Source organism: Morone saxatilis, unplaced genomic scaffold (assembly GCF_004916995.1).
Source record: "Morone saxatilis isolate NCDOM2014 unplaced genomic scaffold, NCSU_SB_2.0 Contig3, whole genome shotgun sequence".
Lineage (NCBI taxonomy): Eukaryota > Metazoa > Chordata > Actinopteri > Moronidae > Morone > Morone saxatilis.
Window position 1 is genome coordinate 19,006,724 of NW_023339873.1, and position 20,504 is coordinate 19,027,227.

The 20,504-nt window shown below is 42.3% G+C and overlaps 1 protein-coding gene across 1 annotated transcript in view; it reads left to right on the plus strand.

The window, feature by feature from the left end:
- The window catches only part of ralgapa1 (Ral GTPase activating protein catalytic subunit alpha 1), a gene marked incomplete in the record, with an annotated part of 55,530 nt that overhangs the window by 5,108 nt on the left and 29,918 nt on the right, over positions 1 to 20,504 (plus strand). Inside the window, 24 exon segments of the mRNA XM_035674017.1 lie at positions 248 to 425; positions 639 to 754; positions 1,172 to 1,310; positions 1,440 to 1,648; positions 2,148 to 2,471; positions 2,728 to 2,907; positions 3,168 to 3,239; positions 3,352 to 3,500; positions 3,603 to 3,726; positions 4,354 to 4,500; positions 4,900 to 4,990; positions 5,160 to 5,324; positions 9,095 to 10,975; positions 14,486 to 14,610; positions 14,700 to 14,934; positions 15,223 to 15,408; positions 15,990 to 16,160; positions 16,256 to 16,449; positions 16,534 to 16,632; positions 16,786 to 16,953; positions 17,252 to 17,380; positions 17,496 to 17,621; positions 18,819 to 18,877; positions 19,088 to 19,196. Of these exon segments, the coding sequence (XP_035529910.1) occupies positions 248 to 425; positions 639 to 754; positions 1,172 to 1,310; positions 1,440 to 1,648; positions 2,148 to 2,471; positions 2,728 to 2,907; positions 3,168 to 3,239; positions 3,352 to 3,500; positions 3,603 to 3,726; positions 4,354 to 4,500; positions 4,900 to 4,990; positions 5,160 to 5,324; positions 9,095 to 10,975; positions 14,486 to 14,610; positions 14,700 to 14,934; positions 15,223 to 15,408; positions 15,990 to 16,160; positions 16,256 to 16,449; positions 16,534 to 16,632; positions 16,786 to 16,953; positions 17,252 to 17,380; positions 17,496 to 17,621; positions 18,819 to 18,877; positions 19,088 to 19,196 (5,376 nt within the window).

Below are 20,504 nucleotides of genomic sequence, written 5' to 3' on the forward strand. Positions count from 1 at the left end.
TAAAGAAATATTTAGTGAAAATTGAAGAATTGGTTTTGCTTAAATTACACTTTAGCCATAAGAAGTTAGCCATAATCTGGTGTTAGCTTCTTATCCTTAAAACAAATGTATCTGCTGCTATCTTCATCTTAATGATAAGGTTTGTGAGAAGTGTAGTCTAAAGTTGTTGAAAACAATACACTAGTAATATCTAATCAATACGGTTTCTCGTCATGCCTCATCTCTCCCTCTCTCATCTACATTGTAGATTCGTCGTGAAGGAGTGCGTTTGTTCTTGCTGTGGATGCAGGCATTACAGAGCAATGCAGAGCGTGAGCAGCTCTGCATGTTTGCCTGTTTGATTCCTGGCTTCCCAGCTCCACTTTGCCATGGGACCCCACGCACCCTGGACACTCTGATCAACCCACCGCTGAGTTTAACAGAGAGTTAGTAGAAGAAACACAAAAACACACACAAAAACACAGTGGGGTCAGGTTAATAAATGGGCTCAACAAACAGCTATCATTAAATACAATTAGCCATTCACTGCACCTGACAAGATATATCACAGATGTATACAGAAATGAGACAAACATCAACATATTTTGCTGTATTCATTGTGATGTAAACATGAAATCTCCCTGCTTTCCACCCTGCAGCTCAGGTTACCCCAGAAGAGATCACTCCATTGGTTCCTCCTCAGTCAGGTGACAAGAACCAGGAAGACCTCACTGCTTACTTTTTAGAAGCTCTACTCAAATACATGGTAAACCAGGTATTATCATAATTTCTTACTAACACAGCTAACACTACATAATTACACTTTTGCAAATGTTGCGATGCTTCACTAATGCCACTAATGCTAAACATATGGGGAAAAATAGCTATTGGGGTTTCTCAGCTATTGACACTGATGTATATGGGAACTTGATGGTAGATTAATTATTCATCTGATCCCTTCCTGGTATCACTAACTTCTTCAAATACAACTCTCCCTTTTTGACAGACTTTGTATTTCCTCTTCTTGCTGCTATCACATGCACACATACATGCAGTCATACACACACTGATAACATTCTCCCCTAAAACAATGGTGCTCTTCTCCGCTTGACCCTATTTTGTGTGTGTAATGCTCTCTTTGTAACACAGACTTGTTTGTCTTTGTGTGTGTGTTTTTGTGTGTTTCCACCAGGCCAAGTCTCTTGAGTGGCGTTGTAAAGAGAACCATGAACGTGGCTTCAGTTTCCTCTTCGGTCACTTCAGGAAGTTTTACCTTCCTCACATTTTTCCCAACTTCGCCATGGAAACAAGCCTCTACAATCCAATACTGGGTCAGTTACATTAGGTCTTTAATAGCTGCTGTATACTGGAAATCCAGTGGCCCATTGGAACACACTGAATGGTAATTTTTTATTACTGTAACCCTAGACCACATAAATAAAGATCCTCTTTCCCTGCAGACGTGCCTCCGATGCGTCCTAAGCCCTACTACAGTGTGGTGCGGAGGGAGCAAGATGGCGGTGAAACGCTGTACTGTACCAAGGAGAGCTTCCTTCAGGCCCGAGTCATCTTTATCCGCTGGCTGGTTTCTTTCTGGCTCGAGCCACGACCCAACACACAGACACACATCCCAGGAACAGAAGGAGAGAACGTTCCCAAGAACATACAGGTAACACACACTTATTTTAGTAGATGTTTGCAGTAGATGTTTTGTTTTGTTCTGTCCAACCAACCAGCAGTCCAAAACATTTTAAAATATTCAGTTTTCAAAATTCTAGACCACAAAGGAAAACTGAAAATAATCACATTGAACAAACTGGAATCATTCTTGAAAAGATTAATCAACATATTACTAGAGCTTTAAATTGTATTCTCTAGTAATATGTGAACTCCTGTTTTTCAACAGGGCATCACTTCCTTTATGGGTTTATGCTTTAAAAAAAAAAGGCTACTAGACTTCAAGTGTTTAAAGCAGCAAATGTAAAAGATTGATGTGATATTAACTAAAAAGGATATTAAATACAATATTTTTAATACAATAGATTTACACATGGCTGACAACTTGACAAATTGTTACTTATGAAATCTCTACAAATAATATGGGGCATTGTATTTTGATTTTTATTTATTTTCTTGCCTTGTTTTATAACTAAAATGTTTACCTACAGCGAGCAGCAGCCGGGCTGGCAGCTCGCTCTGCAGGCAGCTCAGATGACAGTGGTGGAGGCGGGATCCGGTCTGACAGCCACCTGGAAGGTAGCGGCTGCTCATCTGGACCAGGCGGAGGCAGCATGGGGCTATCTGGGGGTTCAGGGCTTGGGGGCGAGCCTGAACAAAGCCACTCCAACACATCAACATTGACAGAGAGGGAACCCAGCTCCTCCTCGCTCTGCTCCATGGATGAAGAGCAGCTGACGGACATGGAGGTGGTGAGGAGAGTTCTGACAAGCTCCAGAACCAACGTCAACTTCATCACTGAGATCTTCAGACAGGTGAAGGATAATAACTATATTTTTCAGGGAGTGGGAAATTTAAGTGTCAAATCTTTGACTAATGCTTTCATTAAGGTTATATATGATTTTATGTGCAGTATCACTGTTTTTCTGTTCTTCATACAATATGCCTGTGCACTTTATCTTACAGCTACCCAGTATCTTTCTTTGGAGGATGCTTTAAATGAAACATAATCACTACACTGAGTTGTGAAGAATTACCTGTTAATATTTATGTCTCTCTGTACCAATACAGGCATTTCTCCTTCCCATGTGCGAAGCTGCAGCGATGCGTAAAGTGGTCCGTGTTTACCAGGAGTGGATCTCCATGGAGGATAGGCCAGTGTTCATGAAGGAGCCAGATGAGGGCCCCTATCCCATAGCCACAGGCGGCAGTCTGGATTCAGGCTCTCAGCTCGGAGACAAGGAAGATGAGGTGAGGAAGTACCTGAAATTAGTAATCGAATTCGAAAACCCTTAAAACAAAAGTAGGCCATGTGAACGGATCTTTGTATAGTGATTTTAACTGGGTTAGTCTGACCAGCTCATTAACAGTAAGATTTTGATAGTCGGTCTCTAATAAAAGGTACCAATCTCATACTTGTACATTATGCTATTCAATCATTCCAATTTCAACATATTTATTAGTAAAATACATTTTGTTTCAGCGTCTGTCTGTTTTTTCTGTTTCCACAGGGAATGAACAAGGCAATTGACAGTGAATTGCTGGAGTATAGTGTTCATGCTGGAGTTCAAACTACACTACAGGTCCTCACGCACTTAAAATGTCTGATGTCTGTCATACATACACAAAAAAGTCTCATTGTTGCAGTGTCTCGTTACTGTTCTTAGAACATCTCAAATGCTTGTCTCCTTTCAGGTATTTATCACCCACTCCTCCAACGTTTTCCTATTGGAGCCGGCAAATGACATCAAGATCCTTTTAGAGGAGCATGTGGACATGTGCAAGCGAGTCCTGAACATCTACCGCAGCCTTGTCATGCATGAGACCATGGACCAGAAAACATGGTAAAAGAAAAAAAGAAGCTGCAAAGACACATGATACATTTCAGTAGAATCGTGGTTTGGTCACATTTGCTTGCTTGTATTTGCTCATGTATTTGTTTGCAGGGAACAGATCTTACTGGTTCTGCTGAGGGTGACAGAATCTGTGATGAAAAGACCTCCATCCATCATGCCCCAGGGCAAAAAGAACAACACACTGTCAGGCAGACTGGCTGGACCTATCTTTCAGGTAAATTTTTATCACTATGATATATTAGACTGGTCAGATATTTTTTCATGGGTACCAAAGATGGACTTTTGTACAGTATTATCCAGAGTATTATCATCATTGTGGTAGAAGGAGACAGAGTTGTCTCTGTGGTACATAAAAAATGAAAGAGTGAATAGGAACGCTGTTGCACTCATAATGAAATTGCTATTGTTTACAGCAACACAGCTTCTGGGAGACAGACTGGCTCTAAATACTTAACATATTGGCTACAAATGCATAACAAAGATGTACTTTGTCTATTATCGGTATAAATTATGTAAAAGCACATGATGCCTTAATGGTGATGTTATAATCATATAATGAAGTAGTTTATTTGAATATGATCTTGGTCTTGGGTTCTCATGTATCAGGCTGCCTTCATCTCTTCTGGTCAGAATACAGTAATGTTATTACTGTTGGTTAAAAGAGGTCCTGCTTGCACAAGGGTGTGTTTTTATTATTAAAAGCTATTGCTGAACACCCTAATGAAGCATAATAAGGTCCAGATACCCAGACCCAGCTGACTAGTATTTAGTTTGGATGAGTAGAGATATGAAATACAATACAAGATAACTTTTTATCATTTCATTCCCTCTTTCTGTACAGACACTGATAGTAGCCTGGATTAAGGGGAACTTAAACGTCTACATCAGCAGAGAACTGTGGGACGACCTCCTCTCCGTTCTCTCCTCTCTTACCTGCTGGGATGAACTGGTCACTGAGTGGTCACTCACCATGGAGACGCTCACCAAGGTACTGGAAGTTATTTTAATCAGGTTATCGTCCAAGCATTATATTTACACTGTGTATGGATGTGAGCCAGCTAAATTACTTAAGTAATTAATTGACACAAAATATTTCATTTGATTTCACTGCCTTGACTAAGAAATGAACACGTTGATATTAATGAATTGCCTCTCAAACAAGTCACAAGTCGCCTCTGTGTTGGCTTTGATTATATCTCTCACATGCTCTGTTGTCAATATGACTGAGACTTATCATATGCATGTTTCCATTCTCCCTCAGCATATGAAAAGCTCTTTGCCTTAAGCTCTGGTTTAAGTCAGGAATGTTGCCGTCTTAACCAGTGTGGCAACATAAATGTGTGTGTGTGTGTGTGTGCGCACGTGTGCGTGTGTGTTTGTCTCTTAGGTGTTGGCCAGGAACCTGTACAGTGTTGATCTGAATGAGCTGCCTCTGGACAAACTCAGTGAACAAAAACAGAAGAAACATAAAGGAAAAGGTGGGTCTGTCACAAGAGAACCTTAAAAACATGCAATAACTCAAATACAGACAGTTGTGTTTGACATGTAATCCCCAGCCAACTGTAACTTTTGAATATAATTATAATCTATATACACAACAAAATAACAATACAACAAATATTGTCCCTCTCCTTCCATCTGCACCAGGTATAGGTTCGGAGGGCCAGCGGCAGATTGTGGATCGTTCCTTCTCTAAAGGCTGGAGCAGAGACCAACCAGGCCAGGCAGCAGCCATGAGGCAGCGAAGCGCCACCACCGCTGGCTCACCAGGCATCGAAAAGGCCAGGAGTATTGTCCGCCAGAAGACTGTAGGTCAGTATCCATCCTCTTTAGATGACTGTCCTCCTGTGCATGTGGGAATTACAAGTTTAAAGGCCAGGAAAACCTGCTATTAGTCATGTTCATGGCACAGACTCCCAGAAATTCTTGTGTGTATTTGTTTTAAACTGGCTGGCATGTGAGTGTTGAAGAGGAAGGCCACTTAGAAAAAAGCAGCACCCTGTCTCTTAAGCGCACTGCAAATAGCTTCTCTTTCTTCTCAAGTCAGTTTTGTGAGACTTGACACCTCCTCCACGTTTCTCCTCCCGCTTGCCTGACAGACAGGAAGTTGTGGTGTATGCTTACTGTCATACCTCCTCCTCAGTAGAGTCTTGTTTATGTGAAGGCTTCCACTCTGGCCACTGGTGTGAAGAAAATGGTCATAACACCACAGTGTACTGAAATACCAGTACAAGCTGAGAGCAAGATGATGACAACTCATAATAAACAGTCAGTCAGAAGATGAAGTTGGGATGTTGAAAACCAACCCTAATGGGGATATTTAGGACCCAGTAAGATATGAAAAACTGTAACTGTAATGCCAAAATTGAAATAATAATATTGTAGACTAGCCACATTAGGAAAACAAATACTGTTCTTATTTGTTACCAGCTAGCACTGCCTGTAGTGCTAAGAAGAAGAAAAAGTCTGCATAATATATTCAATACCCCTAAATAAAAGGACAGGTGCAAAGATAAGCAGCTTCTCTGGGCCTGTAAGTGCATTTTATGTGGTTCAGCAGCACTTGTACAAACTTTAAAAGTGTGCTTTTCAGAGTGTCCGCAGTCTCAAATCCAATAATCAGAATATTAGGCCTTAAAAGGTCTTTAATATGATTTTGACAGGTCTTATTTCTGCATTTTTCAGCATCGCTTTTAACTGTTTTTTTGGCAAAAAATTGTATTTATCGTGCTGTAACAGCAACAAAACAAAACGGACATGAAACCAATACTTTTTTCTTTTTTTTTTCCATCATATCCTTTGCAACTCTTTTGGCAGTATGGACGTAAAATAGGTCTTACATTGCATTAATAAGGGTCTTAAAAAATCTTGACCTGTTGAAACCTGCAGAACCCTTGGCTTTTCCTGTGAGAAATAGGAGTATGTGCAGTAGTTTTCAATTGCGTATTCGCAAAAAATCATACACTTACACGGACAACCTTATTTTGTTGTGACTGCAAGTTAACACATTAACCTTAAAACACATGCTGCCCCTGTGTATCATGGTCTCGGGAGGAGATTTAAGCTTTACAGAGTGCCAAGCTGCCATCAGCCTCTCACTGTCTTTCCTCCAGAGCTAACCCTGTATCACTCCTCCTTCACCTTCCCTGTCTCTTTCCCTGTCTTGCTTTGCCTCAACCCCATACATAATTTCTTTCTTTTATTAATTCTCACCTGTCTCTGTCTCTTATTCTTTTTTCCCCAACACTTCCTCAATTTAACTTGTGTTTTTCTGTCTTTGCTCCATTGTGGTCATACTTTTGATACCTCATTGTTTTCATTCTTTTCACTTTCCCGTCCTCACCTTACTTGTCTCCTATTGCTTCTTTCTTTTATTCCCTTTTTTGCACTCCTTTTCTGTCTCACACTCTCCCCCCCTATACTCTCTCTGTCTCTTCTATCTGTTCTTCCCACCTCTTCAGCCCTGCGTAGCTGTTCTACGGGGGACTCTCTGCTGTCCTCAGCCTTTATCCGCAGTGCTAAGAGTGCTCCTGCTCTGGCTCCGCCTCTTCCTGTCCTTCTCCACCACCACCACCCTTTACTACCCCCCCTTGCCGACCAGCTGGCAGGTACACACTCTTCGCACTACCGGTCTGCCTGCCTGCCTTTCTGCCTGGAGACATTACTTGTCTGTACGTCTCTCAAAAACTGAAACTTTATGCCTGTCGTCTCATCTAGTTTTTCCGGCCATCTGTTTGTCATTACTGAAGCAACAGTTTGCATGTGGTCCATCAGGAATCATATAGCCCTTTAGCTCATTTTTGACCTGTACTGGGGTTATCAGTGTGGTTTTGAGAAATGCTTAAACATCCAAGATGCATCATTCTCCTGAAGCTGTGCAATAAACTCCTCAGCATTGCTTGATATTTTGCATGTGATAAAGGGATGATCAAGGCATATTGTAGCACTTGAATGACCATTTTTGTCATTTTGAAAATACAGAATGAAGAGCTATTTATGGTTACTGTCATGATTTTAACATTAGTTGGTACATTTGAGTTCTGCATGGTGAGAGAATGAAATATTGCCTAGCCAATATAAAGAAGGACATCTGTCATTTTGACTTTATTCTACAAATATTTCACTATTATTTAACTATTCGATGTGAATTGTACATTTTTTACAGGTAGATGGAGAACGTCATGCGTCTATGTTTGTTGTTGTCTGCATGAAACTTGGCCTACCTGTTTCCCTGTCGGCTTGCTTGTTTCTCTGCTTGTTAACCTGCACACATGCTCGTCCCTCTGTCATGTATTTAACTCTTAAATGTTTTCTGCACATTACAAGCATTTAGTTCTCCCTTATTTCTATGCCCTTCTCGCCAATCTCCCCATCACTGATGCCATGTGGTCTTTAATTTGATGCCATTTATTCTTGTGATGGCATTTAACTTAACTCCTCTCCTTCTTTTCTATAGACATGATGGTGATGATTTTACTTTATCATATCGTCTTCTAGAGTGATTTTACTTATATTATACTTTTTGTATAGTGTGTGTGTGTGTGTGTGTGTGTGTTTTGTTTTGTGATAGATAATTATAGCTGTGTAAGAGTTTCCATTTATTTACCATCTGACATCCGACCAAAGAGAAAACAGACATATGGTCATAATAAATGTCTCTACAGGCAATGAAAAAACTCTACTACAATGGATTTGGGTTTCTTACAATTCAGAAATATGTGATTGAGGTTAACATCTCTCAACAAGGAGTGAGTGCATGTCCTTTGTCTTTTCAAAGGATAGTTATTGCTCATATCACTACAAGTCAGTTGCTATTAGAATGGCCAAAGGCCTTCTGCTCAAAGTTTTGAATAGTTTTAAAGCAGGCATTTAAAGGGGAAGTGTTTTTTTCGTCTTTGTGTATAAATGTCTTCAGTGTTTGCTGGTTAATGCTGATTAAGTTGTAAGAAACTGCCACCATAAACGCTGCTCTGATATGTCAGCTGTATCTACAATGTGGCACCATTGTATGGATACCGATTTTGACTTTAAAAAAGGAAGGTGGTCAACTCATGACAACAACAGTTACCATCCAGGAGTTTATCAGTTTCTACTTCTCGGAAACTTTTTATTTTATACCAGGGCTTAACAACAGATTCTCATCCCAGCTTGATAATTAACTACTACTATACTACTGTATATGATCGTCTGATATGAATCCAGTTTACATTTATCTCACTAGGCTCAGTTAACTAATGACTATGATGTAGTGACTTGATTAAAGACCATATATCAGATTGCTTCAGCACTCACTCTTTCGCACAGAGTCAGTGTGTTGGGGGGGGGCTTGTTTGTTTGTTTTTTTGTTTTTTTTAACCAATCTATAATACAAATATATTGTAAATTGTCTTGTAGCCTTGTCTAACCACTTCAGAAATGTTGTGATGCTTAAGAAGGTCATATTTATAATACTTTCTGTTTTGGTAACTTTTTTGGTCTTCACTACAAGTGAGTGTATGTCTGTGTGTGCGTTTACATATATCCATTCCCACTTTCCCCTCCACTAACCTTACTCCCTTTCTCCATTTTCCCACAATTACCAGACCTTGAGGACCCGCCAATCACGCTGACATCCCGTCCCTCTCGGATGCGGCACTCCTCCCAGAGTGACGAGGCCCCTCCCACTTCCTGTTCTGAGGTCTTCCAGGGAGTGGCTTGTGACCTGGATGCTCCGGCCCCTTCGTCCCTTGCAAGGAGCAGCAGTGCCTCTGACGTCATGGAGCCTTTCATCGCAGAGCGGGTCAAAGGTGAAGACCCCCTGAGGGATCCCGCTTCGATCCCAAATTCCCCCCACCTCCACTCCACAACTTCTTCCTTACTGGCAGCCAAAAGCCACGCAGCTCAACCACTCCCACATCCCCCCACCTCTCCCTCTCCCACTCCTTTTACCTTTTCTAATGATGGTGCTGTCTCGTCCTCAGAGGGACAAGATGATGATAATTCTTATGACCAGTTCTGGCAGCAGATTGGCTGTCAAAGCCAAGGCTCTAGTTCTGATTGGGTAAGTGACTGGGATTCTGCCTTTGCCTGTTCATCTGAAAAGGAAATCGATGTAGAAGAGGGTGAGATCGGGGCTGGGGTAGAGGAGGAGGATGATTTATTCTCCTCTATTAGGGACTATCTCACTCACAAAGGAGGTGAAAGGAAGGAAGAGGCAGGAGATAAAGATAGTCTTGGTCATGTACTCGAGAACAGTGTTGTAACTTTACCTACGCCTGTGCAAACAGGGGTAGCTAGAACACAAATGGAATACACAGGACAGGTAGGAGAGGCAAGACAGGTGGTGAGAGAGGACAGACAGACTTGTAAACAGGACAGACAGGTAAGTAAATCTGTGAGACATAGCAGTGTGGATTCAACAGAGGAGAATGAGGCAGAGCAGCGGAGCATCTATGAATGCCTGGAGTTGCAGTGCCAGTGGCCGTCACCCAATGCAAGGGGGAGTGCTAGCTTAGAAAGACACAGTGGGGAGAAAAGGGGAGTAGGAAATACAGGAAGGGCAGCAGGATGGGAAGGGAAATGTGACTTGTCGAGAGAAATGGGAGAAGAGAAAGAGGATGATAAAGAAGCAGCATTAAAAGAAAGGTCCAGTTTAATTAGACAAGACAACGCATTAGATTCTAGCACCGATTCAAATCAAAGTGCCCAAACTTCTGACACAGCTAAGGCCAAGATGTCCCGTAGTAGCACCAAAAGGCACCATTCTGGTGGGGTTCATGTTAGCTTCCGGCCCTCGACTGAGTCAGTCCAGTTCCACAATCCCCTTGAGAGTAAAGAGGCCCACTGGAAAGCCCGGCTGCGCCGCCTAAGTCACTTCCACACACACAGCCACTCAGCTGGGGAGAGGTCCGGGGCCGGAGCTGGGGCAGGGTCAGGTGCGAAGCAGGGAGCAGGGGCTTCAGGTAAGTTTGGCTCTGTAGCTGGGATTAGCCATAGAGCAGGAGCTCATGAGAAATTAGCCACTGGGACTGTAACGGATAACAGCGGGAACACAATTGCTGGAGGCCTGGAAAGCAGGGCTGGGACTGGAGGGGACAAGGACAAGCAACATCCTGGATCCTGTGTGGGATCAAACCTGGGCTCTGAGGCTCCCTCAGAGGCGTCTTTAAGCAGTTCAGGTTTCTCTGGCGTGTCGTCAGGGGTGCGTGGCCGTTTGGGACGTTCTGCCTTGCGATCTCGAGCCTCCCGCTCTCGCTCCCAGGAGCCCGGCAGCACTGCCTCACGACACCACCAGGGGGCTCTCCTTGGTGGCGTCTACAAGAGTGTGGTTCACGCTCTGTCCTCAAAGCCCCGGCCCCGGGGTCAGGGGTCATCCCAAGGCTCGTCGCCACAGCGGCAGGGCCGGGCCGCCATGGGTGACGCATCGCTAAGAGACCTCTACTCCCACGTCCTGGGCTACTTTGGACGAAAGACGACTACGCCAGGTGAGGATTGCAACGAACGAAGCGCTCACAAAGGACACAACAGATACAGCAACAGCAACAACAACAACAACAACAACAACAGCTACTTTGGAAAGACCAATTCGCACCAACACACAAACACCAACAACTCTCTTTTCCTTTTTGGCTGTTTTTAACTGGTTTGTTATGATGGAATGATGTTTTTTGGCTGACACTCATCATCTTGCTGCAGGACTGAAATTCAAACTCCCTGTTGATGTGCTTCCTCTTGAACGTAGCCCCTCCTCCAGCCTGCCTCCTGTCAAGGAACCCCCCTCCTCCCATACCTGTTCCTCTACCTCGGAAGCCCCCTCCCCCCTCCTCTTGTCCTCTTTCTTTGGGGCTTTGGGATTTTAACCTACTTTCCTCCTTCCCCTCTTCTCCACCTCCTCCTCCCTCTCCTCGATGTTGCATGCGGCCTCGTCGTGCCTCCTTCGCCTCCTCCCTGGACTCCGGCCTTTCTTCAGCTGCACAGGAGGAAACAGCAGTCCACAGAAAAACACAACTGCCCATAGAAAAGATAAAAGCAACAATAAAAAGAAAACATACCTGGCTGTTATATTACCTTATAGAAAACTCCCTTAGAGCTTTGTTACATTTAAATGTGCAGATATGAAAGTTAAAGGTAAATGAATAATTATTTTACAAGAGCAAACACTAGTTTCTACATTTGTTACCATATTGCTGTAGTTCCCTCTCAGACCACTAGAATGCAGCATTAGACCATATGTGAGAATGGCCGTCTTAATAATAGTGGTACACCCATAGAATTTGAATGGATAAGAAAAGGTATGCACTTTCAAATTAACAATCTTGAATGGTTATTTGCCTTGTACACTGCCACAAGATAATATCAAACATGATTATTGGTAAAGTCCACATTTGAATCAGCAGCACAAATACCCTTTTTCTATTCATTCTAATTCTCAGGGCAGCACACTGCAGAACTGGGTTCAAGTTATTTTGTCTTGCGGATCAGATGTTTGATGTGAGCACAGTGATTCATCAGCTGAATCTGTATTGATGTGGAAATACTGTTGCGCAGCCACATTTTTTCCTTTCCTTAATTTATTCAGGTGTCTTGCTTGCCAAATGGTAGCTACCACCGTTGGCTATCGTTTGTTTGTTTGATTTGTTGACTTTTGTGCCAGATGTGTGGATGTTGCTGCAATAATACTAGACGCCAGAATTATTTGATATGATAGTTCAATTTGAAACAGCATTCTTGTGTGGATCAACACTATTGACAGCAACTTTACTTGAATCTGTGAATTTAGTCAAACTCCAATCATCTGGTACTCCATGCAAACTAAAACCAGATATTATGTGCAGTGACTGTCTGGTTGTCTGTCTGTCTGTCTCTGTGTTGAACTACTTGATCTGTATGACTGCTGATGGTTATGCATAATCCTTGTTCTATGAACACAGGTGGATCTTAACAACAGAACTTCACAGATCATAGCACTAAAAAGTTGCATGTCTATGCTCAGCCAATTAGAATGAACTTGCACAACCACATGGGCAATGCCCCTATGAAAGGGAGCCATCTTCCCATTCCTAATTGAAGTGAATTGACAGTGAAGCTTATGTTCCAGTGGTGCCGCCGCTTGAGTGTTGCAGGCTATGTTGCACTCCTTAAGACTATTTGCATCCTCACAATAGCTACCTTTTTTGCAGAACTACAATGAAGCTTGAGGGTTTTCACCCTAAACTCGGCAGATCAGTAGGTTTTAACTACCACCTGTCACCTGTCAGTTCTCTGATCTGCTCTTCTGCGCAGTGCTATCAGAGTTGTAGCATAATCCATTTGTGTTGTTTCTGATCCGGAACTATCTCTCTTATGAGAATAGCAGTGACTAGTTCCTCAGTGGCTAGTTACTTAGCAGGAAAGCTTACATTATTGCATTTGAGAGCTTTGGGGAGTCATTGTTAAACACTGAACTCCATAAGAGGACAGCAGTTCTCACACAGGAATGGGCTCATCCTCATGGGCTGAGCACATGCAGAACATGCAAGTATTCTTTGTACAGACCCGCAGAGGCAAGTTGTCAATTCTGTAAAGCCATGCTAGAGGGCAACGGTTGTGTGAAATGTAACTCTTAACTATCAGCTAACATCACAGCTTAGTGCTACTTCTTACTTGAACCACAGTGTTAACCCTTTCATGCTGTAGACCCAGTGTGAAATACATTGTATATGTGTACATAAGAGTATTAATTTATTGGGCCTTTACTGATAGATTTATGTAACTGAGAAACAGATTGGGATCTTGTAGTTCAGGCCAACATATTGTCACACATGTCTCATTCCTGTTGTTGGTGATGTCATGGCAAATAACCATTACAGCCCAATAGGCTACATATAGACACGCCTGTCTTCAGGGTATTTTCACACCCAGGCTAAAAAGGATAGCTGAATAACCTTCTGTAAGGGAGGATGCTTGAAAATAGTCAGCTAAGTTAACTTGAACAAAATTCAATTTGGGGATGTTGTTAATAAAGTTAAGTTTCTTTGCTGCTTATTTCAATTATGTCCATATTTTCACAGCAGCAAGCTGCTGATTCCTTCTAATAGGCAGTTAAAACTTAAATGACAGAAAACTGTCTTGTTCTGTGGTTATGGTGTAAGACTGGAGGTTTCCAGGTTTCTGAGCTTTATTGATCATAGACCTGGTATTGGGCTGTGGAAATAACCAGGCTCTGTCCGCTTTATCAACCACAGGTTCAGGTATTACAGATTACCTGGTTAATACTTAAGGCAGCATATTCACTCTCATCTGATTTGGGATTGATGGATGCTCACACCGACCGCTGCCATTGCTACCAAGTTAACAGCAACATAACTCATAGTAACCATAACTACTAATGTAGGCATCTGATATGCTGCCTGTTTGGACCTAACAAGGTGATACTCTCTCTCGCTATCTGTGCATGGTGTGAATTAACTCCTGCATTGCTTTTTTGGTGGGTTTGCCTGCTGTGTTGTGGCTTTTTATTTTAACAACCAATCTTTTGCTAACTTCAGTGCCTACAGTACATACACATCAGGACTGCTCTTACAATTAAGAGAGAAGCTCCAGTTAGTGTTGTGGATATTGTGACACTTAATAACACATAATATCTGAACACTTAACTATCAGATTTAGAAAGGAAGTAGATAGGCTAAATTAAAAACAAAAACTCAATTATAAATAGACCGGTAGTACAAATAATCTGTTTTAATGGACTTGTCACCAATGTCACCAATTCAGACTTGATTATATCTAACAAACTCCTAAATGTTATTTCTCAGTTTTGTGTGTTTGAGGTGTTTTATGTGAGTATGGATCTGTCACTGTCTACCATCGTCTATTCATTTCTTTCTATATGTATTTGTCAACATCTCACTTGTCTGTGTGTGTAACTGTGAATCCATTTTTCCATAATTTCTGTGTGTATGTGGGTACTCTGTCTTTGACTATCATCATACATCTGCCTGTCTGTCTGCCTCTAGTCAACAAAGAAGAGGTGGTACAGAAGGCTCGTCCAGTCTCCAGCGACGTAGGAAGCACCAACCCAAACTTCTCCGACCTCATGGATGAGTTTATCCAAGAGAGACTGAGGGCCAAAGGGACAGCAGTGAGTACAACATACACACTGATTCAAGATTTGAGGTTCAGAGTCATAAAACGGAGAAGCTGAAACTGCTATGTCTTTGCGATACACAGGGCCGTCGTGGCAGCAGCCCAGGAAGTCTGGAGGTTCCCAGGGACCTGCCGGAGCTCCTAGAGGCAGGCCAGAGTCCCGGATCCCGTCCTTCAGATGATCTCCGTCCCATCGATGATCCGGGCGTTCCCTCTGAATGGACGTCACCTGCAAGTGCCAGCGGCTCTGATGTCATCAGCTCAGACAGCCAGTCAGACTCCTTTAATGCCTTTCAGTACTCCACCTGCAAGTTTGAAAGTAAGGAATGAAACACCTAATACATACAAACTGAAGCATATATAAATCATAATTTGAGGTTTTGCCGTACGTATGTTTTTTTATGTTGATGGAAATAACGGATGAAAGAGTTTATCTTGATGAAGGAATGTCTAAGCTGTTGGATCAAGGTATTTACACTATCACTACCACCATTACTACCTTTAACATAAATCTAGGGGGAAACCATGATTTCCCTTAATTTGGAAACCTTATAAAACCCTTATATAAGCCCTGATAGATGTATAACGGTCAACATTTCTTCTGCAGATTTTACTTTCAGTTCGGAAGCATGTGGAGGAGGAGCTGGATCGGGAGGCGGAGGTCGAGGTAGTTCCCTGGATCAGGACAGCCTGGGAGGGGGTGTGGCCTGCGAAGAACATGAAGTAGCCAGTTTGACAACGCTTCACCTCGACTCGGAGACCAGCAGCCTCAGCCACACTGTCACTGTTACTGGTACGCACATGACAAACATGACAATAGATCTCTCTAGCTACTGTTTTAACATAAAATAGTAGGGTAAACACAGCTATCACCAATGACACTAATTAAGGTTCTGGTCTATTCAAGTTAAACAGAGTCAGGAAGCTGCAGTTGTCCATGTTGGCTCACTGAAAAGGCTCTGCTACAATTGATGCAACAGAACCTTAATTAGTGTCATTGGTAACGACCTGTGTTATACCTACTTATTGTCACTAACCATCTTACATGGCAGATATATGGCTGCTGTGAAATGGCTTATTAGGGTAATATTCATGTGCACACAAACCAACAGCCTAAATATTACATATTATTATTATTAATTGTGTGGATAGGTTTTGAAATCTCTCTCGAATGTGATGAAACGGCTACATATTGTTACTCTAACAAGCGGTTTTACAATTTGGCTGACAACTCCTGAACTGGCTGAATTGGCAAAGAATTCAGTCTCCTGGATTACTCAATTTTAAAAAAAAAAAAAAAAAAACTGTGCAGGACTTGTTTTTCAAATGTCCATTTTTCTCCTTGTCATGTGTACTGTATATTTCTTTGTCCAGGTTCTGAGAGTGCATCTCCCATGCACTCCCTTGGGGGCTCTCGCTCCCAGACGCCCTCCCCTGCCACACTGACAGCAGAGCACACTGATCACACACACTCTCACTCACATACACACCTACAGCTGGACCAGAAGCTCCACAACTCTGTCCTGCAGACACCTGATGACCTGGGTAATACTCACACAGACATTCAAACATCCTTCTGCTGAGGTCTCAGCTGTGAATGAGAGGCTGGGGTTACTGACTGATTCATTGATTGATTCTAGAAACCAGCGAGTTCCCCAGCGAGGACTGCAGTGTGATGGCGGGTGGCACTCTAACTGGATGGCACGCAGATGTTGCCACGGTAATGTGGCGGAGGATGCTGGGTATCCTGGGGGATGTCAATAGCATCAAAGATCCAGAGATCCATGCTCAGGTCTTCGACTATCTGTGTGAACTGTGGCAAAACCTGGCCAAGGTGCATACTGACACACACAACTATGACACAACACTTTCTATAAATATTGTGTTTTTTGTGTAAAAATGACACTTTTCTTTTCAGATAAGAGATAATTTGGGCATTTCTCTGGACAACCAGTCGTCACCCCCTCCCCCTGTTCTGATCCCACCCCTGAGAATCCTCACCCCCTGGCTCTTTAAGGTAGGTGTGACTGTGGGATCACTATAGGACCTCTGATGTTCATTACATTGAGATCTAGTTACACAGGAGTATGAGAACCATTTTTATTCTTGTACCTTTTACTTCACTTGTTTATGCTTACGTGTGTGTCTGTGTGGGTGTTTTTCCTAACAGGCCACCCAAATGCTGTACAGAGCGTTACCGAAGCCCAGGGGAAGCTTTTCATGCCGTAACAAGCTGATCTGCAGGATCATGAAGAGACGGCAAGATGTTTCCCCAAACACAGATTTTCTCACACACTTTTACAACATCATGCACCAAGGACTGCTGCACCAAGACCAGGTAGAGTGTGTGTGCAAGTGTTATGAAAGTAACAAAAATATGAACCACAAAAAAATACATTTAAAGACAATACACAAACAAACCTATTTTATTATAGAGTTTACAAAAACTATTATGTTAAGATAACATTTTTACAGTACTTAAATACTGTATCACTCTTGTACTCCTTAATAAACAAAATGTATAATGTTTATGAGTTAAAGTTTACACTGCTTAAGATTAAGGAATGGAATATGGGCTTATTTGTAAATGTACTCCAGCTGTAGTGTGTTTAAAGCAGCATTTGTGGTGTCTACAGGACATTGTGAACACCATTATAAAGCACTGCAGTCCCAGGTTCTTCAGTATCGGGCTACCTGGAGCCACCATGCTGATCCTGGACTTCATCATTGCAGCTTCTAGAGTCACCGCCTGCTCATCACTAAATGTAAGACCTGTTTACACACATGTACAGTACAAGCTGACACATACAGTGGATGTGACGTTTCTTCTATCCTTCTTTATGCTTTCTTTTTGTCTTTATCCTTCCCTCTACTTCCCAGGCTCCAAGAGTAGAGGCCCAGATCCTGCTTGGATCTCTGGTGTGTTTTCCCAACTTGTATGGGGAGCTTCCAGCCCTCCATCCCACCACAGCTGACGTGGTGCTCACCAAGTTCCCTGACGTCAAGGTAGGTGGAAGCAATAGTAGTTTCGGTTTGAGGGGAAAGTCATAAAGCCTCTGTCCTTCGGTAGTATCATTATTCTTTGTGATAGTATAATTGTAAACCACTGTAGATTAGGGAGAAGAGAGGAATAATGCCAAAAAACTGTCACCAAATCAAAACAAGTCAGCATGCTTTAAAACTATCATCCACCAAAGCATCAGGTCAGACACTTAAACCAAACTTTATCTACTTTGTGTGTAATCCAGGTCAGTCCAAACCTTGTAATACATATTTCTGCCATCCATAGGGGGTCTCGGAAACCAAACTAATAGGTTAATGTCTCATCAGTCATTCTTGTAACAGTCCAGAGCTATGGGAGTAATGTTGTTATTGTTGTTGTTGCTGTATAAACCGTTAATGCCATGCGTGGTAGCAACTCAGGCCCGCTCACTGGTTACTTACAAGGCAGAAACTCGTTTTGAATCAGTAAGCGGCCATTAACACTGACCGGAGGGACGGGATCAGTGAGTGTGTGAATGTGTCTGAGGGTGTGTGTAGGTAAGTCTGTATCTGTCCATGTTTAGTGCAGCATGTTTGTGTTTCATGTATATTAACACCTCCGTAATGTAAGTCCCAGAATCACTTTGCTCATTATCTGAAAAACAATCAGAGTGTTTGAGCACTTAATCAGTCTTTTCATTATACACTCCCGGAGAAAAGGTTAACTTTGTGTGTGGGCCCTTCACATATGGACAGAACTTACTGGTCAATGAAGGCCCAAATGCAATAAGTACCTCAAACGAAAAGGAAGGAAATCGATTGTAATGGACTGGCAGTGGCAAAATGTCCTTCCTTCAAATACAGCCACTGATGTTCATGTTGTAAATTATGGCCCATTTAGAGTAAAATACATGAAAATGCAGGGTGAGTTTTAGGGGGCGTGGGAAATAGCCTTATGATTGACAGAGTCATTCGCCAGCGAGTCCCTCCCAGCGCAAACACCATAAAACTGTAAAACTAGACTGTGCTGTTTATCTGTACACAGCCCAACTCACAGTACGTCACCTACCAGCTCCATGCTGTTGTCCAAATATGGTTACTTCTGGTTCCAAAACAGTAATGAGTGAGTGACATCACAGTGGGTTTACACTTGTGCAAAACCAGTGCTTTGTATTGTTTTAGGCAAATAAACTGAGTTTGTCTGTATGCTTTGTTTTTTAGGAGCATGTTATCAAAACCATCCTGACCTCTGCCAGGGACGAACCCTCTGCTCCTGCTAGGTAAGTGTTAGACCATCTGACTGCACCTGTTTCTGTTCACTGCTTGCCAATGTGTTTTTGTTTTCTGTTGGTTGGTGTGTGTATAAATTGGGTGTCCATTGAATCAGTATACATCATTTGTGTGGCTCTTTGTATGTGTATGTATTTCTGTATGTGTATAACAGCAGCATGTATTCACAGGTTTCTCATACTATATACGTTTTGTTTTAGGTGTGTGGCTCTGTGTAGTCTGGGTATCTGGCTGTGCGAGGAGTTGGCTCATGGGACTCAACATCCACAGATTAAAGATGCTCTCAACGTCATCTGTGTCACTCTGAAGGTCAGTCACAACACTTTACTGCTTTTAAAAGCATTGGCTTTGTTGCATCCAGGCTCTAAAATTCAACTTCATGAACTTTAAACACAAACTATAAATTAGTCATTGAAATATAAATCTGTAAGGGTCACCCGAGCGGAATAAGATTATCTCATACAGCCTTTGGCCTCTGTCTGTTCAAACTTTGTCCCTCCTGACCACAATACTCCCTCTGTCTCTGATCCAGTGGGATCGGACCAAAGCAATGAATCTATATCAGACAGACTGCTGATTGGCCGCCTGTTACACTGATCTACACTGTAGTGTCTGAACATCTGGTCCTCTTCTGTCTGGATTTTTGATTAGGCCTACTTTAGTTAAAAAACACAACATTAATAAAACTTTAAAGATAGTAAAGTAGTAAAATCATGAAAGCGGGTTATGTAAAAGTCAAATGTTAATTGTACATTTTCATTCTTGTTTTTGCATATTTATATGAAGTTTGATGTCACACAATGAGAGGACTGAACTTAGGCACAACATTTGTATGTGTGGTTAGCCTGCTGTCATCCAGTATTTTATTGCTTTTTCAAACTTCAGAATACTCATCCATAGACACTGTATAATAACTGTTGTTCTTTTAATGCATTCAATTGGAAAACACAAGACAACACAAAGACAATCAATTGGATTAGAAATCTTGCTTCAAATGAGGGAGGGTGGAGCTGGTTAAAGTGATTTTAAACACACCAAAATACTGCCTGAAAACTGGACATTTGGGGTGTTGATGTGTTTAACATGTCGGGCTGCTGGGAGCCAAAGTATGATGGAAAACATTGTTGGAGATGATTGTTAGTGTTGGTGAAATTGCCTCAGTTGGTATTGTCTGTTTCAGGCCACTAGACTGGGAGGCCTGTGGACCAGAATAATACTGTCCAACATTTACTGTCTCATCTATGGCCAAGTGGCTCTAGATGGACACACACAGACACACACCACACACACACAACCAACACACACACACACACACACATACCTTTTCCACCTTGGAATCCCTAGCTTGTGTATCGGCAGCCAATGGCTTGCTAAGACATTACAGCAACACACACACTTGCATTCACCTACTCCTGGGAGCAAACCCTGGACTGTCAATATGTTTGGTCCTCCTTCAGATAGGAGACTAATCCAGAGGGAATGCTGCAAGCTCTCTCTCTCTCTCTCTTTTCTTCCGCGGTCTCTCTTCTCCCTTCTTTCTCTCTTTCTTGCCCTCTTCTCGCTCTTTCTTTCTTTCTTCTTTCTTTCTTTCTTTCTTTTTTCTCTTCTCTCTCTCTC